At 38.5% G+C, this 26,007-nt stretch overlaps 1 protein-coding gene across 24 annotated transcripts in view; it reads left to right on the forward strand.

Annotated features, from left to right (window-relative positions):
• PUM1 (pumilio RNA binding family member 1) overlaps positions 1 to 26,007 on the forward strand; it is a 129,417-nt gene that overhangs the window by 35,201 nt on the left and 68,209 nt on the right. For 15 of the 24 annotated variants that reach the window (XM_082343615.1, XM_082343638.1, XM_082343632.1 and 12 more), the window contains 3 exons: positions 1,772 to 1,840; positions 19,695 to 19,803; positions 20,770 to 20,948. In XM_082343615.1, the coding sequence (XP_082199741.1) occupies positions 1,772 to 1,840; positions 19,695 to 19,803; positions 20,770 to 20,948 (357 nt within the window). The remainder of the gene's footprint in view (positions 1 to 1,771; positions 1,841 to 19,694; positions 19,804 to 20,769; positions 20,949 to 26,007) is intronic. The other 9 variants (XM_082343619.1, XM_082343620.1, XM_082343621.1 and 6 more) reach the window with 2 other exon arrangements.

Genomic DNA, 26,007 nt, shown 5'->3' on the forward strand with positions numbered 1-26,007 from the left:
GAGAGTAGCATGGACATATATACACTACCAAATGTAAAATAGATAGCTAGTGGGAAACAGCCGCATACCACAGGGAGATCAGCTCGGTGCTTTGTGACCACCTAGAGGGGTGGGATAAGGAGTGTGGGAGGGAGATGCAAGAGGGAGGAGATATGGGGATATATATGTATATGTATAACTGATTCACTTTGTTATAAAGCAGAAACTAACACACCATTGTAAGGCCATTATACTCTAATAAAGGTGTTAAAAAAAAAAAGAATAGCCTTCCTCTTTAATAAACAAGGGACATTACTCTAGCCTCAGGCAGCAAAGGTGGCTTGTTGCTCATAACTGAGAGGACTAGTAGACTATTGGACAGTAAAGGGCTTTTGAATTATGACTGTTTTGCATAATCTATTCCACACTTCATTCTTGCTCTTAAATATTACCTTGTAGTAATGATCTTGGAGATGAGTTAATTGAAGTCTAGAAAGATTGTTATGATGTGGGTAGTACATTTAATGATAAGTAAAGTTTGAAGAGATCCTTGTGATATGTGCTATTTTTTATTTCTCCTGGTTTTCAGATTCTAGGAGCCCCCAGAGATATTCCAATATGGAGAAATGTTGAGGGCACTCCGTTATATAGTTTGTAGCGCCTTTCCCTGAGGTTTATCAAAGAAATACTGGCTTGGATCAAATGAGTCCCCTAATTTGTACTTAACTGTTTTCACAAGGACTGTGGTCTTTGAGTCAGTTTTCATAAGGACTGTGGTCTTTGAGTCAGTAGCAAGGTTTAGGTCACATAGTCATCTACATACATCATTGCTCTTCAACATGTTGATCTTTACTTATTAAGTCAAAATGTATGAAATACAGCTACCGTAATTCTCTCTCTCTTTTTAAAAGACTCTGCTTCCTTATTTATTTATTTATCTATCTATTTATTTATTTATTTGGCTGCTTTGGGTCTTAGTTGCGGCATGCAGGCTCAGTAGTGGCAGCACGTGGGCTCTCTAGTTGTGGCACGCGGGCTCTAGAGCGCGCAGGCTTAGTTGCCCCATGGCATGTGGGATCTTAGTTCCCCAACCAGAGATCGAACCCGCATCCCTGTATTGGAGGGTGGATTCTTAACCTCTGGATCACCAGGGAAGTCCCTACCGTAATTCTTTTTTTTTTTTTTTTTTTTTAATTTATTTATTTATTTTTGGCTGCGTTGGGTCCTCGTTGCTGTGTGCAGGCTTTCTGTACTTGCGGCGAGCGGGGGCCACTCCTCGCTGCAGTGCGCGGGCCTCTCATTGCGGTGGCTTCTCTTGTTGCGGAGCACGGGCTCCAGGCGCGTGGGCTTCAGTAGTTGTGGCACACGGGCTCTAGAGCACAGGCTCAGTAGTTGTGGCACACGGGCCCAGCCGCTCCGCGGCATGTGGGATCCTCCCGGGCCAGGGCTCAAACCCGTGTCCCCTGCATTGGCAGGTGGACTCCCAACCACTGCGCCACCAGGGAAGCCCTTTACCGTAATTCTTGTGTGATGGAATTTGCTTTTTCTTTTTCTGGATTATGTGTTTTTCATGTTTGAAAACAAAAGGGAATGGGAGGGGAGAAAGCAGGGGTCATTGCTGAAAGCTGATGGTTAAAGGTAAGTGAATGTTTAATCTCAGTCACTTGATTATTGTTATTGTCTTGTCAATATCTGAAAGTAAACATAGAAAAGCTTTTCAGTTGTGTTTAATGTGTATGTAAAATTCAAGATGCTAACTTGGAACTTTTCCCTCCTCTATTCTAAACAATAGGTACGTTCTATGGATGAACTGAATCACGATTTTCAAGCACTTGCTCTGGAGGGAAGAGCGATGGGAGAGGTAAGTGAATTGGTGTGTCAGAAAAGTGGGCCTGTTTTTAAGGGAAGGTTGGAGCTGTCTTTCATCAAATGTGTCCGAATCTAGTCTCCAGAAGTATGTGCTTGCTTTTCCTTGTTGCCATCCTCATGATAGGAGTGGGATATTGCAGAATTTTGCCAAAACAATCTCATTATAAGAAGAATGTTAACTTTAGCCTAATGTCTTAAAAATAAAATCAAAATGTGAGCACAAATTAATATTATCTTAACCAGTCAGTTGTAAATTGAGGTGTTAAAATTTTACAAAATAGTTTTATATGCATAAAATGTCCTTACCTTTGGCTCATTTTTCAGTTGTTAGGTTCTTTTGCAGTGGAAGGAAGTTTTAGATTGGCTGCTAGTCAGAATATGTTGATAACCTATTTTTAGAGCAGTGTTATTTTTGAGGAAGTTGTTTAGAGCTCCATTGTGAAGAGGGAATTGTTAGATTTCTGGTGAAATAATTCCAGAAGGTTGAGGCCTGAGCCAGTCATCCCTTACATAGATAGAATTTAGAAACAAGCATTTTGGTTTGTTTGTAATGTTTAAAATGTGCAAAAACAAAATTTACCATCCATTATATTGATAGTGAAGATTGCCATAATTCTAAAAGAAAGAGGAATATAAATCAAGTATAGCAGATTTCTGGTGCCTCTAGATGTTGACAGTAAGAGTGTATTGGTGATAGGTAGAACATACAGGTTGAATTGATTGCTAAAGATGTCACAGGTTCACAAACTGGGGGCATTTGCTTGTGTTTTTTTTGTTCTGGAGAGTAGCCTTAGGTTTTTTCTTCTGTTTTATATTTTGTATATCTAATATTTAAAAGCCCCCATATCTATTTTAATGTTTTAAAGCAGGGAGAATAGCTATATTCTGGATTCTCTTTTATACTATTCATTAAATACATTTGTTCTTTGATTTAGCCAATATTCTTTGATCCAGGCACTGTGCTAGGTTCCGAGGACTCAAAATTAAGATAATTTCCTGATTTATAACAAATATTCATTGACTACCATTGTGGCTGGGCATTAGTTAAAGTCTTTGTGTTTTGATCCTAAGATTCTTGCTTCCTTGGTTATAAGATTTTGTTTCCAACTTTTCTGAATCATCTTGTGGTCAGAGTTGAGTGTCCTATCATCTTGGGTTCATGGGGTTTTGGCCTGTTTTTGTGTTTCCTCTAGAGCTTGAAGAGCAGATTGGTAGGTGTTCTTATGTTTCCTGTACCTGCCTAATATTAATGAAACAGTGCACATCAATAAACCCTATCTGGTTATTGAGTAAACGATTTTCTCACTAAATTTCTGGAGCACAGTTTGAACAGAAAGTTAACAGATGTGTCGTATTAATTATAGATGGGGAAACCACATTTATCTGCTTCCGCACTCCTGTGTTCTAACCTGGTCCACTCTACCAAAAATCTAAGCCCAGTCTTTTAAAATTAGTTACACAGAATAAAAATAATGCCCTGTTACTGTTTTATAAGCAACACTTCATAATCTTTAAAGACTTAACTCTAATTGAAGAAGAGTGAACAGAAAGTGAATTTTATTTAAATTAACAACAAAAATATTAAAAAAATCATTTTCTTCTTCCAAAAATATCCCTTCCCCACAAGGTCTCCAGACCGCACCTCCTTATTTTTGTTAGAGATGTCGTTTTTTGATGTTTGTATATAATTCGTCAGACCTAGGTGTTGGCATATGTAAATAACTAAACAAAGTACATTACAACAGTAATGCAGTGTCACTCTTCTTTCCTTATTATTCACAAAGTAATAATAATAGCTACCATTTGTTGACCATCTATTAGGCAGATGCTAAGAGGTTTGCATGCATTATCTCATCAATAACTCTCTCAGGATGGTTCTGTTATCCAGATAAAGAAAAATTTTGCTCAGGGTCACACATCTAGAAAGTGATGGAGCTGGGACTCTGACCTGACTACCTCTCCAAAGCACGTGCCCTTAGAGTAAATGAAACCAATACTTATAAAATAATTGATGGTAAAAATCTCATTTTAGTAAGCTTTATAACAGTTGATATTTGGCGAAGGATTTTAAAAAATGCTTAATACACTTCCCTTCCAAAATACAGACACTTAACTGAGGTTATTTTTGGAAAGCATAACCCAGTGTCCAGGCACAAAGGGGACAACTAAGTTAAGTATGGAGTGAGGTTTTTGTACTCAAGGAACTCTTTCTTTAGCTAGTTGAGGAAGGAGTGAATACACATGACAACAGAAAGAGTTCACTGTGTTTCTTTGTATGGTTCCTATTTTGAGAAGGGAGTGATCTGTATTGGCAGGAATAGTTTGTGATTACTTGGATGGAGGCATAGGACTTGGGAAACGTCCTCTAGTTTAGTTAGGATTCACATAGGTATAGGTTGGGAGAATGTTTTTTTGCAGAGATACAAGGGAGACGGGCACAAAAGAGAGATGAAGAAAGCAAGCTTTTATAATAAAATAAAAAAGCATAGTTTCTAATTAGTTTAACGTCATTAAATTTCCTTCCCTTTAAACAATAAAGCATCTCTGGGAGGGGATGTGTGTAAATGTAGTGTTTACCCATATAAACACTAAAATTTCAAGTAAATTGCATGGATTTATAAAGCTGGGCACAGTATATTTTTGCTGCAGTTATCTTATTTGTATTTGTGTGTGTCTGTGTGCTTGTGTGAGAGTCCTCATTAGGGCAGATGATACCTATGTTCAAGAATGTGTGAATCTTTAGAATTCAAAGAGAATTGCCTCGATTCAAAGTAATTGATTTCTAGTAAAGTTAGTGCTGCCTGGCTCTTGCAACTTTTTTTTTTCTCATCAAAGCCAGTGCTAGACTCCTGGAGTCACTTTGCTAGATAGTGTTTCTTAGAAATCTTGCTCAGAGGTGACTACTTAATAAAACTTTGCCTTCAAACCTTGCTGGTTGTCTGAAGTACACCTAGCTGTTCTTAGCTGAAGGACACACTACAAGTGCTTTACTTACCTCCTATTCTAAAAAGTCAACATAAGAAGGAAGATAGGAAAATGTCTTAGGCTTAGGGCTACAAATTATTTTCAAATGTTTCATCCACTCTCCTTGCTAGCAGCCCCTTTCATTCAACTTTAAGTCCAGTCCTGAAAAGTTTAAAGGCACAGATTATTTCTGTTGAGTATTCAAGAGTGTATCTTTGTAGTACTGAGGAAGGCTCATTGACCTGATGTTTCTGGGTTCTGTTTCTGCCTTGGTTGGTTTATGGTCTTGCATGACTTATTTATTTTACGTCCTGAAAAGGATGCATTTGCAAAGAGGATAGTGGTTCTAGTTTGAAAGTACTTTGAGAGTCTTTGACAGAAAAGCCACCTTATTCTGAATAATTGGTTTTCTCACTTTTAAAAACCAAGGAACTTTTTTTAAGAGTCCTTAATGTTTTACATGTAGTAAACCTGACAGCGTTCAGGGACATTAAAATAATAGTGATTATTTCTGGAATAAATGGAATGTATTTAGGTATGTGGCCCTTCATCTTTGTTTTAGAAAACTGAAGCATAGAAAAGCTTACCCTTGGTAATAAACACGTTTGTAAACCTGAGGAATGAAATCTGGAAAGTGCATCTGTATGTGGAGTGATAATGAATCCTACCACATTCCTGGAAGTAGAGTAAGGTGAGATGTATTTAAAACATAGCTGCAGGTTCTCATTAGACATTACATAGGAATTCTGCCTGTAAGTGTGAGAGCAGAATGGCTTGTAGAGGAAGGAATTTGACAATGATTTGGAGAGCTCTTAACCCAAAGAAAGGTATAACTTGGTGGGATGAAGAGCTCACTGGATGAGAACCCTAATGCCACCGCTTTTGGCCTTGCCTCAGGCATTCATCTTCTTTGGACTTTGCTTTTTTTCATCCATAAGACACACATGTTGGACTAGATAGTTTTCCAGGACCCTTTTAAGTCTAAGATTCTTGGAGTTTGCCCTTATTTCTAGCTTTAAAAAGATAGAAAATAAGACTAGTTCTCCTTTTTCTAGGATATGCCAGAGGGTACCTAAAAGATGGGTTTTTTTAGAGTGTGATGTAGAGGTTCTGTAAGTTTTCGTTGGGTTCTCTAAGTGACTCATTCACTGTGCAGCCACATAAGACATTGAAGTGTCTGTCCATCAGGGCTCATAGGGTGGTAATTGTGAAATCGGGACAAGTAGGAGCCTAATGTGGATACCAAGTCCACATCTTTCCACCATGGCATGATGGCTCACAGAATTGGAGGCTTTTGGGTAGCTAAAACTACTTTTATGATCCACAGCCCTAGAGGGGCTAACCTCACACTGTAAATTCCTTGCAGTTACGGTCCCATAAGAGTAACTCAGTTGACTCTAAACTGGGTTGAATTTTGGAAAGGAGATGTGTTGTCTGCTAGCAAGATCATGCAGCCTTTCTTGCAGAAAGGATGAAAAATAAATAGAGCCTGTGGTGCATTATAAAAATATCTGACCAAGCAGTGTAACACATCCTTTTCCCCCCAGAATGCAGCTTTTGAGTATGCATAGGAATGGTAAAAGCTGCCTAGTTCCATTAACTTTGTATTAATACCATTTGGTTGTTGGGCATTTTTGACATTTTGTTATTAAAATGAAATGGTTCCTTTAGAGAAGACATAGCTAGCCAGGCCAAGTGATCTGGAGGAAGTTAATAACTTTCCTTTATTAGGTTAATGACCATGTTAGAGGTGAAGTGACCTTTTTATGAGTCTTGTTTTGTAAGTTCCTGGGATCAAAACTATTATGTTTTGGGATTAGGATTGGGCATTTTGAAGAAGATGATAAGAAGGTATCTTCTAACCCTGTGAACATGGGTGCATCTGACATTTAGAACCTGGTGCCCAGTTCTGTCCTGTCACTTTGAGACCTGTGTGGAACCCCACACATTCCAATATCTGCCTTCTGTCCTGCACTGGGAAGAATGGGTGGACTTAATGACTGTATATGTTAAGCCATCTTGGAATGTTTGAATGCAGTAAAACATGCTTGAATGTTTGAATGCAGTAAAACATGCTTCTGTGCATCAGGAAATAGCTGATCCACATGCTGCTTTATCTGTCTTCATTAAATTTCTTCCCTTTTATCCTCCTTTGTCTAAAATGTTTTAATTCTTTTTATCCACATCAGTATGCTTTATTTGAAAGTAAGCTAATTAACTACAGTAATACATTAACACTTTTCAAAACACTTTGGCATTGATTTCATTACCTATGTGAATCTCCCAACAGATTTTTGAGAGACACGACTATTTTTACATGAGGGAAGTGAGTTCTAAGGTCAAGTGACTCCAGCTAAGATCATAACTGTCAAGATGTGGATTGACATCAAGTTCTATTTCATTAGGCTCAGAAATAATAATAGCTGCAGTCTATTGAACATACATGATTTTCCAGGTACTGTACTAATCACATATACATTATTGTCTTCACAGTGGTCCTACAGTATTAGGATGTCCTTTATATACTGGGCAAACAGGGATTATAGAGGTTAACATGATCATGAGCCAGCTGTTTAAACCCAGCTCTCTATCACTTCAGATCCTGAGCTTTTCTACTGTTCATTTCTGCATGTCCAGAGCCTACCCAGTATGCAGTCCAGCTTCAGTTATCAGCTCTTCTATGAAAGCTTTCTTGCTCTCACCAACCAGAAGCTACAGAGGGGAATTCAGTAGCACATTATTGATTTATATCATTCTTATGGCCCTAATTTATTTTATATATAGTGATTTGTGTAAATGTTTTCTATTTCCTTGCACATAAGTTTGCTGAGGGCAGGGGCTTCAGCTAATATGTACTTTGTAAACAGTGGCTGCCTAATATATTGTGTTGAATAAATTGTGTACCAGTAAATATTTTTTTCTAAGTATGGATTCCTCTTTATTTTCTCTTTTACATCAGAAGTTCCCCCCAAGGGACCTCAGTTCAATTCAATAAATATTGCCTGTATTCTGTATTCATATTACTTTTCCACCCTCAGGGATGTGAGGGTGTGAAGGGGACGATGGGGAGCGGACAAAACTGAAAAGCATTTATTCAGTCCTCTCTGCAAATCTTTACATTTTTGAACTATTCAATAATTATTTTACGAAGAGTACATAGGATGAATAGCATGTCAGCAATGCTGTTATCCAAATAGAATCTTATATAAGGGCATTTATTATAAAGGATCTTTTATTTAATGTAGTTGTAATCATAGGACACTTTCTCTGGGCCATCTGCTGGGGCATGGAAATATCCTCATATATATACAACTAGCCATAATGGTGTTTAGAAAATTGGAATTGCTGTTGTTATATTTCTTGTTCAAGCTTGTATTAAACTATGTTGTGTGTAATTCTTTCTTGTTTACTTTTGTTTTGCTGATGAGGAACCAGAACACCAAAATTAATTCATTGTCTCTTAATTAATTAATGAATTCTGTGGTCCTCATTATAGCAAAATGTGTAGAAGAAATAGTTTATTTTCTGTGTTGGTCTTCCCTGTATACATGCACATCTGTGATATACATGCACATCTGTGAAATTTTCCACTCCTGGAACACACGAAAGAGGGAACCTGTCCATATCTGGCATACTAAGACACTTCTCTTGTCAATTTAATAATTAAAAATACCCTGAGGCTGACTGGATGTGTGGGTGGGTTTGAGTGTTTGGTCCCATCTTGAGGCAAAGGACTCTTTATCCTCTCTTTTTTTTTATAAATTTATTTATTTATTTTTGGCTGCGTTGGGTCTTCGTTTCTGTGCGAGGGCTTTCTCCAGCTGTGGCAAGCGGGGGCCACTCTTCATCGTGGTGCGCGGGCCTCTCCCGCTGCGGAGCACAGGCTCCAGATGCGCAGGCTCAGCAGTTGTGGCTCATGGGCCCAGCCGCTGCGCGGCATGTGGGATCTTCCCGGACCGGGGCACGAACCCGTGTCCCCTGCATTGGCAGGCGGACTCCTAACCACTGCGCCACCAGGGAAGCCCTATCCTCTCTTAAGTGAGCTGTTTGCTTCCTGCTTTGGGAATATGAGGGGGGTAGGTCATGAAGCAATCTAGATGTTTTCATGGTTTTATTCATGAACTTTACACATTTCCTAAGTGATCTGGAGGCTTATCTTTTACACACTGGGCTCTCAGGTACTATTGCAAGGAATCATTTATATAATTATTTAAAGTCTAGACCTAGTATAACTTTAATATGGTTATGTTATAGATCAAACCATGTAATTTATACTTAGATAAAAACAAATGACATTATTTATAGGGAACTTAAAGGTGGCCGGGATAACATTGTCTTCTGTTTCCTTACGTGCCTTTTCTATATTGTGCAGAAAAGCCTGGTTCACCTGGGGAATATCTTCATTTTCTGAACATAGTTTACTGTTCGTGAAGTTTTATGAAGATATCAGAGAAAAGAAACTTCTTTTGGCTCTGTTCCAATAACTTGAAGCGGAAAGGTATAAGGAAAACTTTACCTTCAGTGGCTTCAGGAAGGGATGTGCAGTGGAGAAGGGATTAGTGTGGAGCTTGCCCCAGGTTAATTTACCACAAAATATTCATGGAGCTTGAGGTGCTAACAGTATCTCTGAATTTTTTATTTTTGAAGGGCATGCTTTCTGAAAGAACAACCAATGTCTTCTGTGTGTTTAGTTTCAAGGATGAAGTTGTTAACAGTGATTGTGTTTTTTGTGTGGTAAAGAACACTGGGAAACCCCTGTGCTCCTTTGAAGACAGTGCGTTTTTGTTTTGTTTTGTTTTCTTTGGCCGCACCTCGCAGCATGCGGGATCTTAGTTCTCCAACCAGGGATCGAAGCCCTGCCCCCCTGCAGTGGAAGCATGGAGTCTTAACTACTGGACCGCCAGGGAATTCCCCAGAGTGCATTTTTGAGTTTAACAGTAGTCATCAATTAAAGAACTGTTTGCAATTCAGTCTAATTTGTGGTGGTCCTAAAATTTAAGAGCTACCAAATTCTTCTTATCTCTACTTGATTGCTCTTTTTGCTCTTACTGTTCCCCAGCAACTCGCAGTGGATCCTCAGGACAACCTTAAAACTTTACCCATTGGAGTTGTGGACTTAAACTTGCAGCACCATATTCTTACATACTTGGATCCTGTTTTCAGCTAGGCTTTGGACTCAGCTGACTCTGTGGAATAGATTCCTGATTAAAATAACTTCAGTGGTAGACTGGCTTATGTATACTTAGTGACTTCATTCTTGATCATCATAATGGGCTATGAATCTTTCCTTTTGAAATTAAATAACTTAAAAAAAAAAGCCTTGAAAGTTGAGAGAGGCATCTAAGCAGCAGTTTGTACCTTTCCAGCTCCCATTTCCACAGGTCCCTTCTTTTACCATTTTATGCCTAGGTTACTGCAGTGACCTCTTTGCTTAGCCTCCCAGCATCCATTTGCTTTCCCTCACTCTTTTTTGTAAAGGAATGTGAAATTAATCTTTTTTTTTTTTTGGCCACGTCTCGCGGCAGGCGGGATCTTAGTTCCCCAACCAGGGATTGAATCCGTGCCCCCTGCGTTGGAAGTGCGGAGTCTTAACCACTGGACTGCCAGGGAAGTCCCTCAAATTAATCTTTTAAAATGAATTTTTATGATTTTACTCCCTGTTGCTGCCTGTTGGATTAGAGCCCAGCTCCTTGGTGCTCCATAAAGCCTCACTGGCAGCTGGACTAGTTGTGCTTTTTCACCCTCTCCTTACTGCGCCTCTAGTTGGTGGCGGGATTCCTTTTTTATTGGTCCACTTGCTTTCATTTCTACCTTTGCTCTTTGTGGAAAGTCCTTTCCGCTGTCTTCTCGCTCTGAAGTCCCCCATCCTTTAAGGTGTCCCTTGACCATCCTGTGCCCGGTACTATTCCAGTTTGATTCCTGGTAGGTTTTTCTTTTCTTTTTTTTAAAAAAATTTTAATTCTTGGCCTGTTTGTTTGTTTGTTTATTTATTTATTTTTGGCTGTGTTGGGTCTTCGTTGCTACGCACGGGCTTTCTCTAGCTGCGGTGAGCAGGGGTTACTCTTCGTTGCGGTGCACGGGCTTCTCATTGCGTTGGCTTCTCTTGTTGTGGAGCACAGGCTCTAGGCTCGCCGGCTTCAGTAGTTGTGGCTCGTGAGCTCTAGAGCGCAGGCTCAGTAGTTGTGGCGCACGGGCTTAGTTGCTCCGCAGCATGTGGCATCTTCCCGGACCAGCGCTCGAACCTGTGTCCTCTGCATTGGCAGGTGGATTCTTAACCACTGCGCCCCCAGGGAAGTCCCGGTTTTTCTTTTTAATCTTTTCTTTCAGGGCAGAGAACTTTGTTTGTTTTTTACTGCTTTTGTTACTTCCAGTAGTGGCTCATGCAGATTGTGCATTTCAGGGTAAGTTCAAGTACTTCAGATGCTAAAATTTTATTTTTTCAATGGTCAGAAAAACAATATTGGTTTTTCAGATATGAGAGAGAAGGTCAAATTACCTCATATTGGCCAGGCCTAAGTGATTTGTATAACTTCATCCTTAGTGGTGGAAATGTTATTAAAGGACATTAGATACAACTATTAACAGTGTTTATTATGAAAAGTGCTTAATAACCCTGGAAAATATTTTTTAAAAATCTCTTAATTTTATATACTGCAGTTATAATTATGCAAAAAATTAAACTTTTCTTTCTTAAAAGGAGTATATTAGATTTCAACAAAAAGAGATTTAGTTGAGAGACAATTAATATGGAAATTTGTTTTCACTAGTAATCATCTTGCCACATAGACTGAAAATTTTAAGCAGTTAATTACTAGATGCCAGATTGTGATGCTGCCTAGTAAGTGAAATGTGAAAAAAATTATAGCAAATTTTGATTCTTAGACAGTTTTTTGATGATTTGAATAAAATGAAACAGAACAAAAATGTTTAAACATTTAAAAATAATCTTTACATGTAAGTATTGAGTAACTGATTAAAAAAATGCAGGTTACTTAATTAGTAGATATATAAATGGGAAGGGAGGATTTAGAGGGTCATGTTCCTTAAACTTTCTGGAAGAGAAGGGAAAAATGAAAACACCATCTTCTTTATTTATTTATTTTTTAATATACTTAGGTATTTTTAATTAAAAAATGATTGGCTTGTGATTAAGCCATTGAAGATTTTCACCATCCCTTATTTAAGCTACAGTTTTCAAAGTGGATTGGAAATTATTATCTGCTTGCTTAAAAAATACTGGTTTGGCCAAAAAGTTCGCTCGGGTTTTTCTGTAACATCTTATGGAAAAACCTGAACAAATTTTTTTGGCCAACTCATATCTGAAACATGCGGTGTGAGCTCTCTCAAAATTCCCACTAACTTTTGTCACTTTGAAATTATGTTGAAGTGAAATGTATCTGCTTAAGAGAAAATGCTTATTTGTAGTGAATTCTGTACCACCGTAATCTCAATTTTTATTTATTAAACAGTTCTAAATCATAATAAAAGTGTATTTTGTAACAAGTCATCCATAATCCCACATCAACGAGCACCTATTTCAGTTTTTATTTTTCTTTCCAATCTTGATCCAAAAGGGAAGGGTGCATGAGGAGAAGCAGTCTTTTCGTGTACAATTTTGTATTTTGCTTTTAAAATTTAATGTTATTTTATAAATATTACATATAGTCCTGATAGCTGTTTTGGGTGAGCTTGTATTGTTGCATATAGTTGTGCCTTATTGAACATTTAGTTTGCTCCCAACTTTTTTGCTCTTACATTTTGAATGTGAAGCTTTTTTTTCCTTTTGAATTCTTTAATGTTGAGATAAATTCTCAGGAATGAACATGGATTTTTCCAGCTTTTTATTGTTATTATTTTTAAAATTTTTATTGAAGTGTAGTTGATTTACAATGTTGTGTTAATTTCTGCTGTACCGCAAAGTGATTCAGTTGTACATATATGTATTCTTCTTCATATTCTTTTCCATTATGATTTATCATAGGATATTGAATATAGTTCCCTGTGCTATACAGTAGGACCTTGTTGTTTATGCATCCTATATATAATAGTTTGCATCTGCTAACCCCAAACTCCCAACCCTTCACTCCCCGACACTCGCCTCCCGCTTGGCAGCCACAAGTCCATTCTCTATATCTGTGAGTCTGTTTCTGTTTCATAGATATGTTTATTTGTATTGTATTTTAATTGTAGTTTTGTTTGGATATATGCCCAGGAGTGGGATTGCTGGGTCATACGGCAACTCTGTTTTTAGTTTTTAACTTCCATACTGTTTTCCATAGTGGCTGCACCAATTTACATTCCCACCAACAGTGTAGGAGTTGAACATGACTCTTACTGTATATTTTTTCAGAACTCTTTCCAAAAGAATTGTCGTAACAGTGAATGGATATTTGTACCTTTTTTTTTTAAAGCCTTGTAAAGGATATCGATTTATTCTTTTATATTTAAACCGTTTCTTGTTAAAGCTTTAGTAGTAACTTCTGTGTGTAGTTTATAGTATTTATTATGAACTGTCTCACTAGATTTCACAACAACCCTCTATGGTATGGAGGGCCAGGTAAATTCCCTAGGGCATTAAGATTTTGAGAAGGGATTTCTGAAAATTTCACAGTTTTCACAGTCAGAGCTTTGACTAGAACATGTGACAGTGTTTACCAATAATACTTCTTTATTTCTATCAGTACTGAGCGGTCCTTTCTCTGAGTTAATATCAAGTTCTTTTAATGTAATGAGAATATTTATCAAGAGATTAAAAAATTGGGGGGGGGGCTGTATCTTACCAGCTAGTTAAAATATCAGGTATTTGACTCCTGCATTGGCTACATTCCAGTGAAACTAAGCTTGTGTTGGAAGTTTGCATTGCCACATGAGATGATTAAACCTGTTCATGCGTTCGGGGCTGTAGCATCCCTGTGAACAGTACTCCTTAAGAAGCCAAATTTCTGCTCTGAGAGATAGCTCTGTGCAGCCTGTGTTGTGTGTAAGCAGTCCTCTTGAGCACAGAGTGCTTATTGGAGTTTCCATCTATGCAAATATTAATGGTGGTATGGTCAAACACATCCAGTCTTTAATAGTCAGCTTGCCTCTTAGTTTTTGCAAAGCTCTAATCATAGTTCTTCCTGCAGTGTTTTGTTAGGGCTCCTAATTTTATAGATTTACACTGAAGTGGGCTGGGTGATGTTGTGCTCACATCTGCTAGCTGAGTACACAGGAGCATTTCATTGGCTATGCCAATATAGTAGTGTGAAGTCTATTGGTTACTACTTTGTTATTAAATAATATTAGCAGCTAATTCTTTGATTGATTACTCTGAGTCCAGCATTGTACTACTCCTTTACACACTATATTATTTAATGTTCATAACAGTTCATTTTATAGGTGAGAAAACAGGCCTAGATGAGTTAAATTCACACAGTTGGGATTTGAGACCAGTTTTTTGTTGTTTGTTTTTTAAAATGATTTCAGAGTAGTTGTGTGTGTTTACCACTATATTACTTCTTAAAATAAGAAGCCTAGAGGTTTTTGATGTTCTCAAGCCTTTTAGTTTATTGTCTCCACCTCTGTTTAAAGGACTCGGTAGAGGTTAATGTTGTGGTCAGTTGTGCAAGTGTGGCTTTGTGTATTGTCTTTTCTGTTAGATGATTAGAAAAAAAAGGTGTTTCCAAACACAATTTAGAGGTTTCCCAAGTGGCTAACATTGCTCATAAACCAGTGCTTGATTTCCACTTTGTTCTCCAGAAGCCTCATGAATAAGCTTACTGATTTCTTTTTTTTTTTTTTTTTAAGCTTACTGATTTCTTTACTCTCCTTAAGTCTTTTCTTTTGCAAACCTGTGGTTCAAGCTGGGATAAATAGTGTATGTGTTTTTCTCCTAAAGACTGGAGAACAGATACTATTGGAGAGGCACTTAGGAATCCCATTTAATGGGACAGTACATGGAAGAGTACAAGGTATGTTGTATTGCTGTGTCGGATGGTAGGACCTCCCAAGCCCTGGTTCTCAGTTTGTAGGTCTTGAAAGGGATTCACTAATTTAGAGATGATTGGATTATAGAACTGACCTATACTGACTAGAACCACAAGAGATTAATGTATGAAAACTAAAATGCAGTTTACTGATTTATAAGGAGAAATAATAACAACTCTCAAGTGGACAGGGTAATTGTGTTCAGTGATCAGCATGTTTGGCTATAGGAGGAAGCAAAGTTCTCTTAAGTTTGCTTGGTAAGCAGTCTGAGCCAGGGAAGTTACTTGGATGTTTTTAGTGGCTGCTGTACCCAAGCTACTATCTAGCCTGATGCATTAATTGCTTTTATAAGGACAGACTTGTTTGTGCATCATATGTCCTCTCCCTAAACATGCATATTGGTTGATACTGCCTACGTCTGACTCCCTGGGTCTCCTTTGCTTTGGTTGGACCAATTTCCAATTCCCTTATCTTCCTTTAGAATTGTGAAATCTTTTAATCCTCTAATTGCCTAATCTTTCTTTAAATTGAATTTTGTAAACCTCTTCTGCGATCTGTTCTTTGTTGTCCTGTCAAACAGTATTTCCAAGTTCTTGATGGGTTAAGCAGTAACTGTGTCTTTTCATACAGTAGTTGCATTTGAATGTTTGATGATTGAATTTAGGTGTGGTGTAAGTGAAGATTTGGCAACTCCTGATGTGGGTTGGTGAACCAGGATGTTTTAGCCAGTGCTATGGATGATATAACCTTTAGAGGGGTTGAATCTGAATTTGAAATAACAATTGGATACTCATCATCACTTTGTTTTATATTCAATAGATTATAGCTCCTTTTAATACGATCAGATTTGAACAATGTCTTTATTTTAGATGACTCTTGACTGTGTGATTGCTACTAATTCTCAGTAAGCTTAACAAGTCTAAGTCCATTTAATTTTGCCGAATTTAAAAAACCAGTCTTTTTTTTTTTTTAATACAGAAGGGCTATAAGACAAAATAGGGGAAAACATGAAATGGAACGGATGTAATTTTTTCCAAATTCAAAAAAAACACTTTGATTTTAGATATTAGAAATGGAACAAGAAGTGCTTCTTGAAAACAGACTCTTAAAGATGTTTTAAATAAAAGAAAACTCTTCCGTATATTCACAGCTGTATTAGTTATCTATTGCTGTGTTCCAAATTACCCTAAAATTTAGTGGCTTAAGACAACACGTTGTTTAAGCCTCACAGTTTCTGTAGGTCAGGAGCCCAGTCATGACTTTGCAAGATTCTTTATTTCAGGGTCCCTCACAAGCTGCAGTCAGGATTTCATCTGGGTTTGCAGTCATCTCAAAGTCCAGCTGGGGAAGGGGCTGCTTCCAAGCTTACTCACGTGGTTGATATCAGGATTAAGTTTCTCGCGGGTTGCTAGACTGAGGGCCTCAGTTCCTAAGGAATTGATGTCCAGTGACCTCTCTTGGTTCCTTGCCATATGGGCCTCTCTATTGGGCAGCTCACGGTATAGCAGCTAGCTTCGTTAAAGTGAGAAGGCGAGAGGGCGAGAGAGGAGTAGAAGCAAGATGGAAGTCAGTATTTTAAAGACAATCTTGAAAGCGGCACCCCCTCACTTTTGCCCTCTCTTACTCCTTAGGAGCAAGTCAGTAGGTTCAGCCCACAGACAGGATAAGAGGGGGAATTACACAAGGGACTGAGTACCAAGAGGTACAGATATTAGGAGCTGTTTCAGGTGCTGCTTGCCACACAGCTGAAGAGTGGAGAAGGGTATGTTTTGGAGGAAAGAGAAATGCTGTGGAAGGTCCAGAGACTCTGAGGCGCTTTGCTAAGTTTAAGAGGATAAGATAAGAGGGGGATAAGAGGGGGAATTACACAAGGGACTGTGTACCAAGAGGTACAGACGTTAGGAGTTGTTTCAGATGCCGCTTGCCACACAGCTGAAGAGTGGAGAAGGGTATGTTTTGGAGGAAAGAGAAATGCTGTGGAAGGTCCAGAGACTCTGAGGAGCTTTGCTAAGTTTGCTTCTGTCCTTGCCCAGGTACCTTGATACAGTAGTTTACTTTTCTTCATTTGCAGAGCACTCTTGCAAACCATAGGTTCTGCCTTTTTTCCTCCCAGAATTGGCTTGCTACCACCTTCTTCTACCACTTCCTTTTTCTTTATCTCTTACAGACTTGCCTTTTCAGTCCCTGCTGTTTTCATTAATAATAGTTAATTGATCTTGGTTACTTTGCCAAAGCATATGGGGTTTTAGTACTTTGGGGGCTGCTCCTAGCATCTATTTAGGATTTATATTTATACATACTGTTAATAGTGGAAGACACCATTTCCTCTTGGTATCTGACTAGGGTCTTGAATTTTTCAGTGTGTACTGTATGCATTGTACTGTGTCATTTTATATAAGGGACTTGAGCGTCTGAGGATTTTGGTATCCAAGGAGGCTCCTGGAACCAACCCCCCATGGATACCGAGGGATGACTATTCCTTTGAGATTTGTTGCATCTATTACTACTTTGAAGTACAGTCTCCACTTTTTAGTACGTTTCTACATGTTTGTTGCATTATTGTTTCCTTTTGAGAGAATTTGGCCTGGAAACAGCCTTGCTTATATATGGACCTGCTTTTTCTGGCTTTGCAAGTTGTGACAACCTGGCAAGCTATGAGGAAAGATGACAAGATCTTAGAAGTCATTTTTGAAGCCTTGAGTTCAAGGGCTGCTGCTTTCACTAAGCAATTTGACAAATTATGGACAGACTATATTTGCACATGGAGGCTGGTGGCTTAGAGAAGCTTGAGTTTTGAATAAAGATTTCCAAATTTGTGTCGAGAGGGATGAGCACCATAATGAATATATTTGATCATCTTTGCTCTCTTTCCAGTATGTGGAGACTAAAGTTAACCAACAAGTGAGGTGTCCCTTGTGCTGACATTCTTTCTTCTGGTACACAGAGGAGAAGTTGATGCGGACTCCTGTTTGCTTACACTCCCTACAAAATACAGGAGAAAAATCAATGTTAGTTGGAAAGGGTACAACCAATAGGGAAAGAAATTCTATTTGTAATCTTATAGGAGGGCATTTTTGAGATTAAGAGGAGAAAAATAAGTTCAAAGGCAAGAATTCTAGAGTTGTGCGTTAGTACACATTAATTTTCAGGGTCCCATCTGTGGTTTACAGCTGTTTTTTTGCCTTGGTGTAATGCCACTGAATACATTTATTGAGAACCTCCTGCGTGGTGGGCATTGTGTTAGGCCCACATCAGCAACATCTCTAATCATCACAGCAACCTGAAAAATATTTCCTTCATCCGTGCAAAGAGAACGAGGCCCAGGGCAGTCCTGCAGTTTGTCCTATGACACATCAAAGTTGTCTAGTCCAGGGCTTCCTGACTCCACTGCCTAGCTATGGTCTGGGCTCTCCCTCCCACCCCTTCTCCCTCCTCCTCAAGTTAACAGACCAGCTGTGTCCTTGCTTCTCTCAGAGAATGAACCCTAGAGGCATATTAGGAATTGACGGCTTGTAACTGCTCATCTTCAAGTAAACCAATGCGTCTGTGCAATTAAGTGTCAGACCGAAATGTGTCTTTTGTCATGACCTTGTTGGACTAGAAAATAACAAGTTAGGGGAAAAAAGTACCAGGGAAACTGCTTTGCTCCAGGTAGTAACCCATGTCTACCAGATAGTTTTATAGAGCTAGAATAAATTGATGTCGAGAAACCCAGAATTTAGGTTGGAAAGCTGAGATTCATTTTAGTGAGGGCAAAGTTGATATATTTCTTCATTATCATTGAGTTATGGGTTGTAAATAGAAAAGGTAAACCTTTATTGTCAAGGAGGAGAGCAAATGTTTTGTACTTTCTGGTTTTTTATTCTGTTCCTCTGAGAAATTCAACTCTTCAGGTGCGTTCTTTTATGCTCAAAAGCAGTGTACTATCTCAAACTTCTGAGTTTCTTGTCTGACTAGTAGCAGCTGAAGTGAAAACATAATTAGAAGAAATAAGAGGGACATTTTAGTGAGTAAAGCTGATAACCAGAACCAAGAATGATGGTATTCTAGTGGAAATTTACTTTGTAACCGGTCACTAATGCTTTGATCTTGTGCAAAACTGTACTGTGTTTTGCTTGAAAGGGTAGTTTGCATTTCTTTGGTTGAAGCTAATTTAAAGCTAGTGATACCTGCATTTTTACGAGGTGTGGAATGTTTTGTGAAGTCTCTATAATGGCATTACTAAGTATTCTTAAGATTAACTGAGGTGAGGAGATTTTTATTTCCCTTCCAGTAATGGGGGAATAGCTGTTCTGTCTTTCCAAAATCTTGGAACAGGTTAATGTTGTGGTTGGGAAGTTTTTTTTGTTTTTGTTTTTGGTTTGTTTTAGTTTTTTCTTTGTGGTGTTGAAAGTGTTTTAGTTAAACAGAATCTCTGTGTATGAAGGAGGTGAGTTTTGCCTCTGGTGTCCCATAGCTGGGGTCTGAGTTCATGCCACAGCTTGAGTAACTTTGTAGGGCCCCTTAGTATACATGTAGGCAGAAGTAACCTTTTAATAGTTGTAGGTACTTTCTTTTTCAGTAAGAATCTTCTTAGCAGTTAGCTGATAGGTCTAGTATGAATCCCTGCCTCCCCCCCACCCCGCCCCCCGCCTTTTAAAAATCTTGGCATAGATTAAGTGAATAATTCTAGATATTTAAGCTGAGCTTCTATTGTGATGGGTTGATCTGTAGCCCCCCTTGCATTAGGCCTCTTTGTGACTTTTACCAAACATATAGTAGTGCTCTGACCACAATCTGCGGAGTCAGAACACTGCGATTAAAGACCTTCAGGGCACGTGAGCATCTTCAGTACCCTTGTCTAAAAGAAAGTGTTGACTGCTGTACTTTCATCCTTTATGAATTCTTTAAAAGCATCTATTATTTTTAATTTGCAGCAGCTCTTGCCAGGTAAAAAGTTTTGGGAAACAGATGAATCCAGCAAAGATGGACCAAAAGGAATATTCCTGGGTGATCAATGGCGAGACAGTGCCTGGGGAACATCAGGTAATCTAGATCTAGCATCTGTACTGTGATTTATGCCTGTCTTAGAGCTCCTTTCCTCAGCAATTGGCAAGTTGTGAATTTTACATCAGTGACAAGCATGTCAAGCAATGTCCTGTCCTGTGGTATAATTGCCATGAAGGAGCTTATATGATGTAATTTATTAAAACATAATTAACACAAAATCAGGTCTTCAATATTTTACTGAAGTGCTAGCCACAGGGGAATGGTCTTATTTGAAATGACCATAATTTCAGCTACAACTTCTTGTTCTGTACTGCTGTCAGCATACTTGGAATTAGAAAATCCATGCCTGCCATTTGAAGTTCATGTTTCTTTCTCCTCCCGTTGCCCCTGTGTACTGTGTATGGGGTGATCTATCTATAAATGTGGTTTGGGCCAAATAAGTCACTGGGCATGGACGCTCTTCTGACTGACTACCCCTGAAGAAAGGGATGGGGAGAACTTGTAGAGGCAGACATACCGACAGCAGAAAGAAATGACAGTTGATAGGGAGGAAGGAGACAGAAAATTCAAAAGCTGATGTGCTGTGTTACAGCAATATAAGAATGGAACCTCAGATGACAGTGGTCATCAGAAAAGATCAAATTATGTTGTTTTAAAAAAGGCAGTAAGATCATATTTTGTTTCAGTAACATTGCCAATAAAATATATTAAAAAGAAATTCTGCTACTTGAAAGGGGTAAACATTAATTTATCCACTTAGCTAGATAAACCAGTTATGTGAACTGCTGTATTGCTCTGCTATCCTGGATATATGAGGGGTGTGTTCCGTTTCCTTAGCTTATGTAGAGTATTATACTTAGGGAAAACACAATAGGAGGTTTTGGCTCAACTGACCATGGCAGGTTTCCTGATTCCCAGTCATTGGTTTATCCATGAGACATCACTCATAATTTGTTTGAGCCTCTGGCTGCACTGTATCATGCTTGTGTATCTTTTTTGTAGATCATTCAGTTTCCCAGCCAATCATGGTGCAGAGAAGACCTGGTCAGAGTTTCCATGTGAACAGTGAGGTCAATTCTGTACTGTCCCCACGGTCGGAGAGTGGGGGACTAGGCGTTAGCATGGTGGAGTATGTGTTGAGCTCATCCCCGGGCGATTCCTGTCTAAGAAAAGGAGGATTTGTAAGTTGGCTTGAGGAACTTGTTCCTATCTCTCTCTCTCTCTCTCTCTCTCTTTCCCCTTTCCCCTTTCCCCTAAAGCAAAACATGCCTGTTTAGTTTCCTTAGATATTCACAGCACTAAGTGCAGGGTTTTAAAAAACGCTTTTATTGCAATTAGATTTCAGCAAACACAGCAGGAGATGTAAACTAAACTTTTTAAAAATAGAGAAATGATGTTTTTTGGGGACTCATTGATAGTAATGGGAGGTAAGGACTGAAATCTAGATCGCAGTTCATTGGCCTACCAGAAAACACCATTTTTAGTTGAAAACAAACAAAAATAAAAAGAAAAGGAATTAACACAAAGCTGAAGGCGGATGTCAATAGGGAATAGATCTGAGAGAGTGATTTGCCAATACCCTAGGATCCTTAAAATGGATCAGATATGTGGGGTCATTCTTGTTTTTGCTAGCTAGGCTTTAATTATGGAATGGATCTTTGGCCCTCTTTGAATAGCTTTGCTTCTCATACCCAGGCTGTCAGGAAATTAGAAGTTCTGTTAATTCTGTATTTCAGTTTTTTTCAGATTCATCACCATTGACCTCTCTGATGCTAAATTGTAGCTAGAGCAGCTTCTCTGTCTACAGCCTCTTCCCTTTTTAAGTCTTAAGCAGTCTTCCTCAAGCATCTTTGATAGCCTTTCTCAAAACTAGTTCTTTCTTATACCATTGACTTTCTAGATCTAGAAGTCTTAAGATGTATTTCTGTTTGAGTCTTCTTCATTTTGTATTCTGTGACTGGTTTTATATTCCAAGTCACAGCTAGGAAGGCCATGAAAGGCACCCTGAATCTTTCTTCCTTCCTTTTCTCCCGACTCAACTTGCTTTGTACCTTTTCAAAGCACTTTCTCCCTGAAGTCTTTTTGGGCTAATACTACTGGTTGGCAATCATTTTAAGAGACCTTCTTTCCCCCAAATCATAATAATAACTTTGCCTTTACAACTATCTTACATTCTTTTATCTTGATAGCATTTGTTGTCAGTGTTTTTATTGTTAGACATCTGTTGCTAGGTATCAGAGGCTTGGTCCTATTTTCCCAGTTCCACTTGAAACTTCTGTAGAGTTACAGTAGTACATTTTTGGTGCAGCTTTCTCAAGTGTCAAGTTCAATTCTTTAATATGTTAGTGGACATGAAATGAATGATTGTTGACTTGCTTGGCGGGAAGATAACAGGTGGCATCCAGGGTAACCAGAATTCCCATGGAGTTAGCTTTATTCTAGGCACGTCAAAGATGATGGATGTTTCAGCTGACGTTGACGCTTGACACGTGGCCGGAGCTTTTGATTCCACCAAAAAAATGGGGGGTGGGGGTGCGAAATGAACTTATTTAAGAGGCTGGTTTGGATTTCTCCCAGCTCCACATCTAGAAATTTGGTTTGAGGAATTTAGCCAGAACAGGATTGTTCATTTGTATAATTACCTTCAGGAAGATCAAGGGACTAAACTGGGGCTTTTGTCTGCGTCTTGCATGGTAGCTGTTCCAAAGCTGACCTGATTACTTCTGGGTCTTTTGACCCTGCAGAGGCATAGGTCAGGTTTAGTGGCTTGTAGATCAGATTGGAAAAGACTTCTTGTATTTGAACCTTCCCAGGAGGCTACTTGGGAAGAACAAGATCTACCCTTTGGATGTGAGGAATGGGATCAGGCAAAATGATCATTTGCCTGTTGTCTCATGGGAAGAATGGTGTTACTTCTTCTCTCCTTTCAGCTTATCCCAAGCTCACCTCTTTTTCTTACCTCACACTTCCCTCATCTCAAGAATGCAGATTCCTCAGAGGAAGTGCTGCCTTCCAGCTTCTGCCTATAACTTTTAGTTATTTACTAAAGGAGAAAAGTTAGTGTCGTGCATAGGTAAGTCATTACTGTGGTGAACTGGAACCTGTATGTCTCTTGCCATGAATTCTCTATAATGTGTGACCAGCTTCTTAGTCTTGGGCATTAGCCACCAGGCATGTGCCTGGGTTACTGTGAAGTTTGTAGGAAGAAGAAAAATAATTAGAATTAGGAGAAAGGTAAAACACTGGGGCTGACTTATTATTTTTTTTTTCCTGTTTTTATCTTTTTAAACAGTTATTTCATTAATCTGTAACGAGGCTGTATCTTTTGTATTCAGTATCTTATTTGATTTTGTAAAGGTGGCGTCTATCCTTAATTGTCTTGAGAGATTGGTGATTTTTAGTATTGTCACCAGAGGAAGTTGGAAGAACTCAGGATAGAGGAACTCAGGATAGAGGTCAGAAAATTGAACTCTCTAAAAAGCATCTGCTTTACTGAGCTGCTGAGGTTTGCATAACGATAAATGAAAATTCTCCAAATCTGTGTTCCAACTTTTCAGAAGGAGGGTTGTGGGTAATGGAATATTATCCTATTATCCCATATTTTGACTTGAGTTGCACCTAAATGGTGATATAGGAAGACTGATTAGTGACGTCAGTCCATCACATTGGCACGTCTAATCTTTTGGTGGATGGAGAACTGAGGATCAGTGAACTGCTTTATGAGCTTTTTGGTTGTATCCTGCTGATCTTATGGGAAGAGGTGGGCCTTGTTTTTTTTTTAAAAATAAATCTAGTTTGTCATTCAGAGTGCTGAGTTCAGAGGCCAAGGAAGGCAGAGTATCTGCTTCTTGTAGTTAATTGTTCTAAAGAGTAGGAATTGATGGTTTATGGATCAGAGCACTCAGATGTTTTTCTTTTTGGGGTGGCTGTACCAACGTTACCTCCAGTAAGCCATGGAGAAGCCGCACTTTAATCGCCTGAGAGCTAAAAACATCACCGCTGATGGCATAATGAATGTAGACCTCAAATCAAGTACTAAGGGGCTATTCTCAGATACTGACAACAGATAAGCCAGACTCTGATTAACTTTTCAGTTAAAGGGGTTTAGAACTAAAGTAATTACTCATTTGCAGTGGTTTTCCATTTTCAGTAAGGTGGTTTTACAGTTAAAGCTCGAATGAAGGTATTTAACTCTTTGTCTAGCTTTCCTGAGCCTTTCTGAAGTTCATTTTGAGTGTACAAATGGACTCAGCTTAGTTGTTTTGGCTTCTGAGATAAGAGTACTTGCAGGCTGATGAAAAGAATCCAACAGCAGTGTTTTGTTCTCAGCACCCACTGTAAATTTTTGATAGTATTCCGAGTATGGATCAGAAACTTCAGGGTAGCAGTTTTCAGAATAATGGGAAAACTCAGAATACCAGTTAAGTCAGAGTCAAGTCTTTTAATTTATTTCCTTTTTATATCCTTTATTTTACTGATTCGTGGAAAAAGACAGGTCCCCTTACCCATCCCCCCAAACACCCCAAAACAAAACAAAGCATGGTTCTGGGTGGTTACACAATCATATGTAACTACTGTGTTTTGAGGACACTGGGTGAAATTACCCATCCAAGGACCCTGCTATTGGTCTTTTGAAATACCAGCTGATCATCACATAGATTGAAGCCTAGCCAGTCAGAAAAGTGGATCGTCATTTCTACCTTTCTGGTTTATGGTTCCTAGGTAAATGAGAAGACCATTGTAAACTTCAGTTAGGGTGAAGGCCACCCTAAATTTGCAGAAGAAAGACTTTTAGAAAAAATATCTTGGGAAGACCTTTCTGCTTATTTGTAGAGACTGGCTGCTTTCTGACCTGGAGGATGCTTGCACACTCATGGCAATTCACTTAGGTCACAAAATTGATGACTTCCTTTTCTAGTCTCCACTGCATTTGTTTCAGGCAGCCAATGCCACTTTAATTGATTTTTGTTTAAAAACTTTGTGGAGTATAATGCAGGGGTTTGAGTCTCAACTGGACCTTAATTTCCTCATTTGCACAAAGTCTAATTCATATGGCTATGTAATATGTATGAAAATGCTTTGTAAGCCTTATAAAATCTTGCTCCACAAAGTCCTTGGACCAGTAAAATTATCAGCACCTGGGAGCTTATTAGAAAGGCAGACTCTCAGATTCTACTCCAGACTTTATTGAATCAAAGTCTGCAGTTTGACAAGACCCACAGGTGATTTGTATAAAATTAAAGTTAGATAAATACTGCCTTATAATTTTCTTGGAAGATAACAGATCAAATTCAGAAACTTTTATCTCAGGTTGGAGCCCCTTCAGATTTGAGCTTCCTTTGAACAAGAAATCTATGTGCTCTGCTTTGCGATGTCAAGCTTTTAGACACTGACTAAATAAAAAGTTAGAAAAGCACAACTTTCAGAAAACCTTTTTTGGTTTTCGTCTCTTTTTCCTCCTGGATATGGTGGTACCACAGCAGAGGGCAACACTCTTCTTACCTTTTTGCATACCAGGAATTGGGTGATCATATACACAGCGCCTGGTATATTCCATATTCCACTGTTTCTAAAGTGCACACCTCTCCACTTTTGTTCATTTTGAAATTGGGATGCGCTTTTCAAATGATACAGTTTAACTGCCAGTGTTTCCTTTTTAGCAACACATAAAATGATGGTATGTCTTATAAATTGATGGTGTCTCAGATTTGATGAAATGTAATAATTGGTGGTGGCTTGATTCTGTACAGATATTTCAGAAAAGTCAGTGGGACAGAGGGTTTAATAATTAAAGCCATAGTCATTCCAGGGGGGGAAACATAAGCTATCCAGCAAATTTGAAGCTTTAGGGGGAGTGGAGGTGAGGGTGGGTGTGTCTGAGAAAGGTAGTGGGAAAAATGTGAAAATTAGACAAAATATTTAAAATAATCTTTTAAAAGGAATTGCACATTCATGAATTGCCTTATTTAATACCTGAAACAACAACCCTTTGAGGTTGATGTTGTCCCTATGAATTTATAGATGAGAAAAATGAGGGTTAGAAGGGAAGTGGTGGGACCTGAATTCAAACTTTGTTCTAATTTCAGTTCTTAGCTATATTGCTTTTTACTAAGGTATATGCTACTTTGGTTTGTTTATTCGTTTCTCACAATATGATTATATTTAATATGTTAATTTAAAAGTAATTCACATGACTAGTAATTTCAAACTTTTACTCATTTTTTTTAATATTTGAAATTT

This window comes from Balaenoptera borealis, assembly GCF_965194805.1.
Source record: "Balaenoptera borealis genome assembly, chromosome: 1".
Classification (NCBI taxonomy): Eukaryota; Metazoa; Chordata; class Mammalia; order Artiodactyla; family Balaenopteridae; genus Balaenoptera; species Balaenoptera borealis.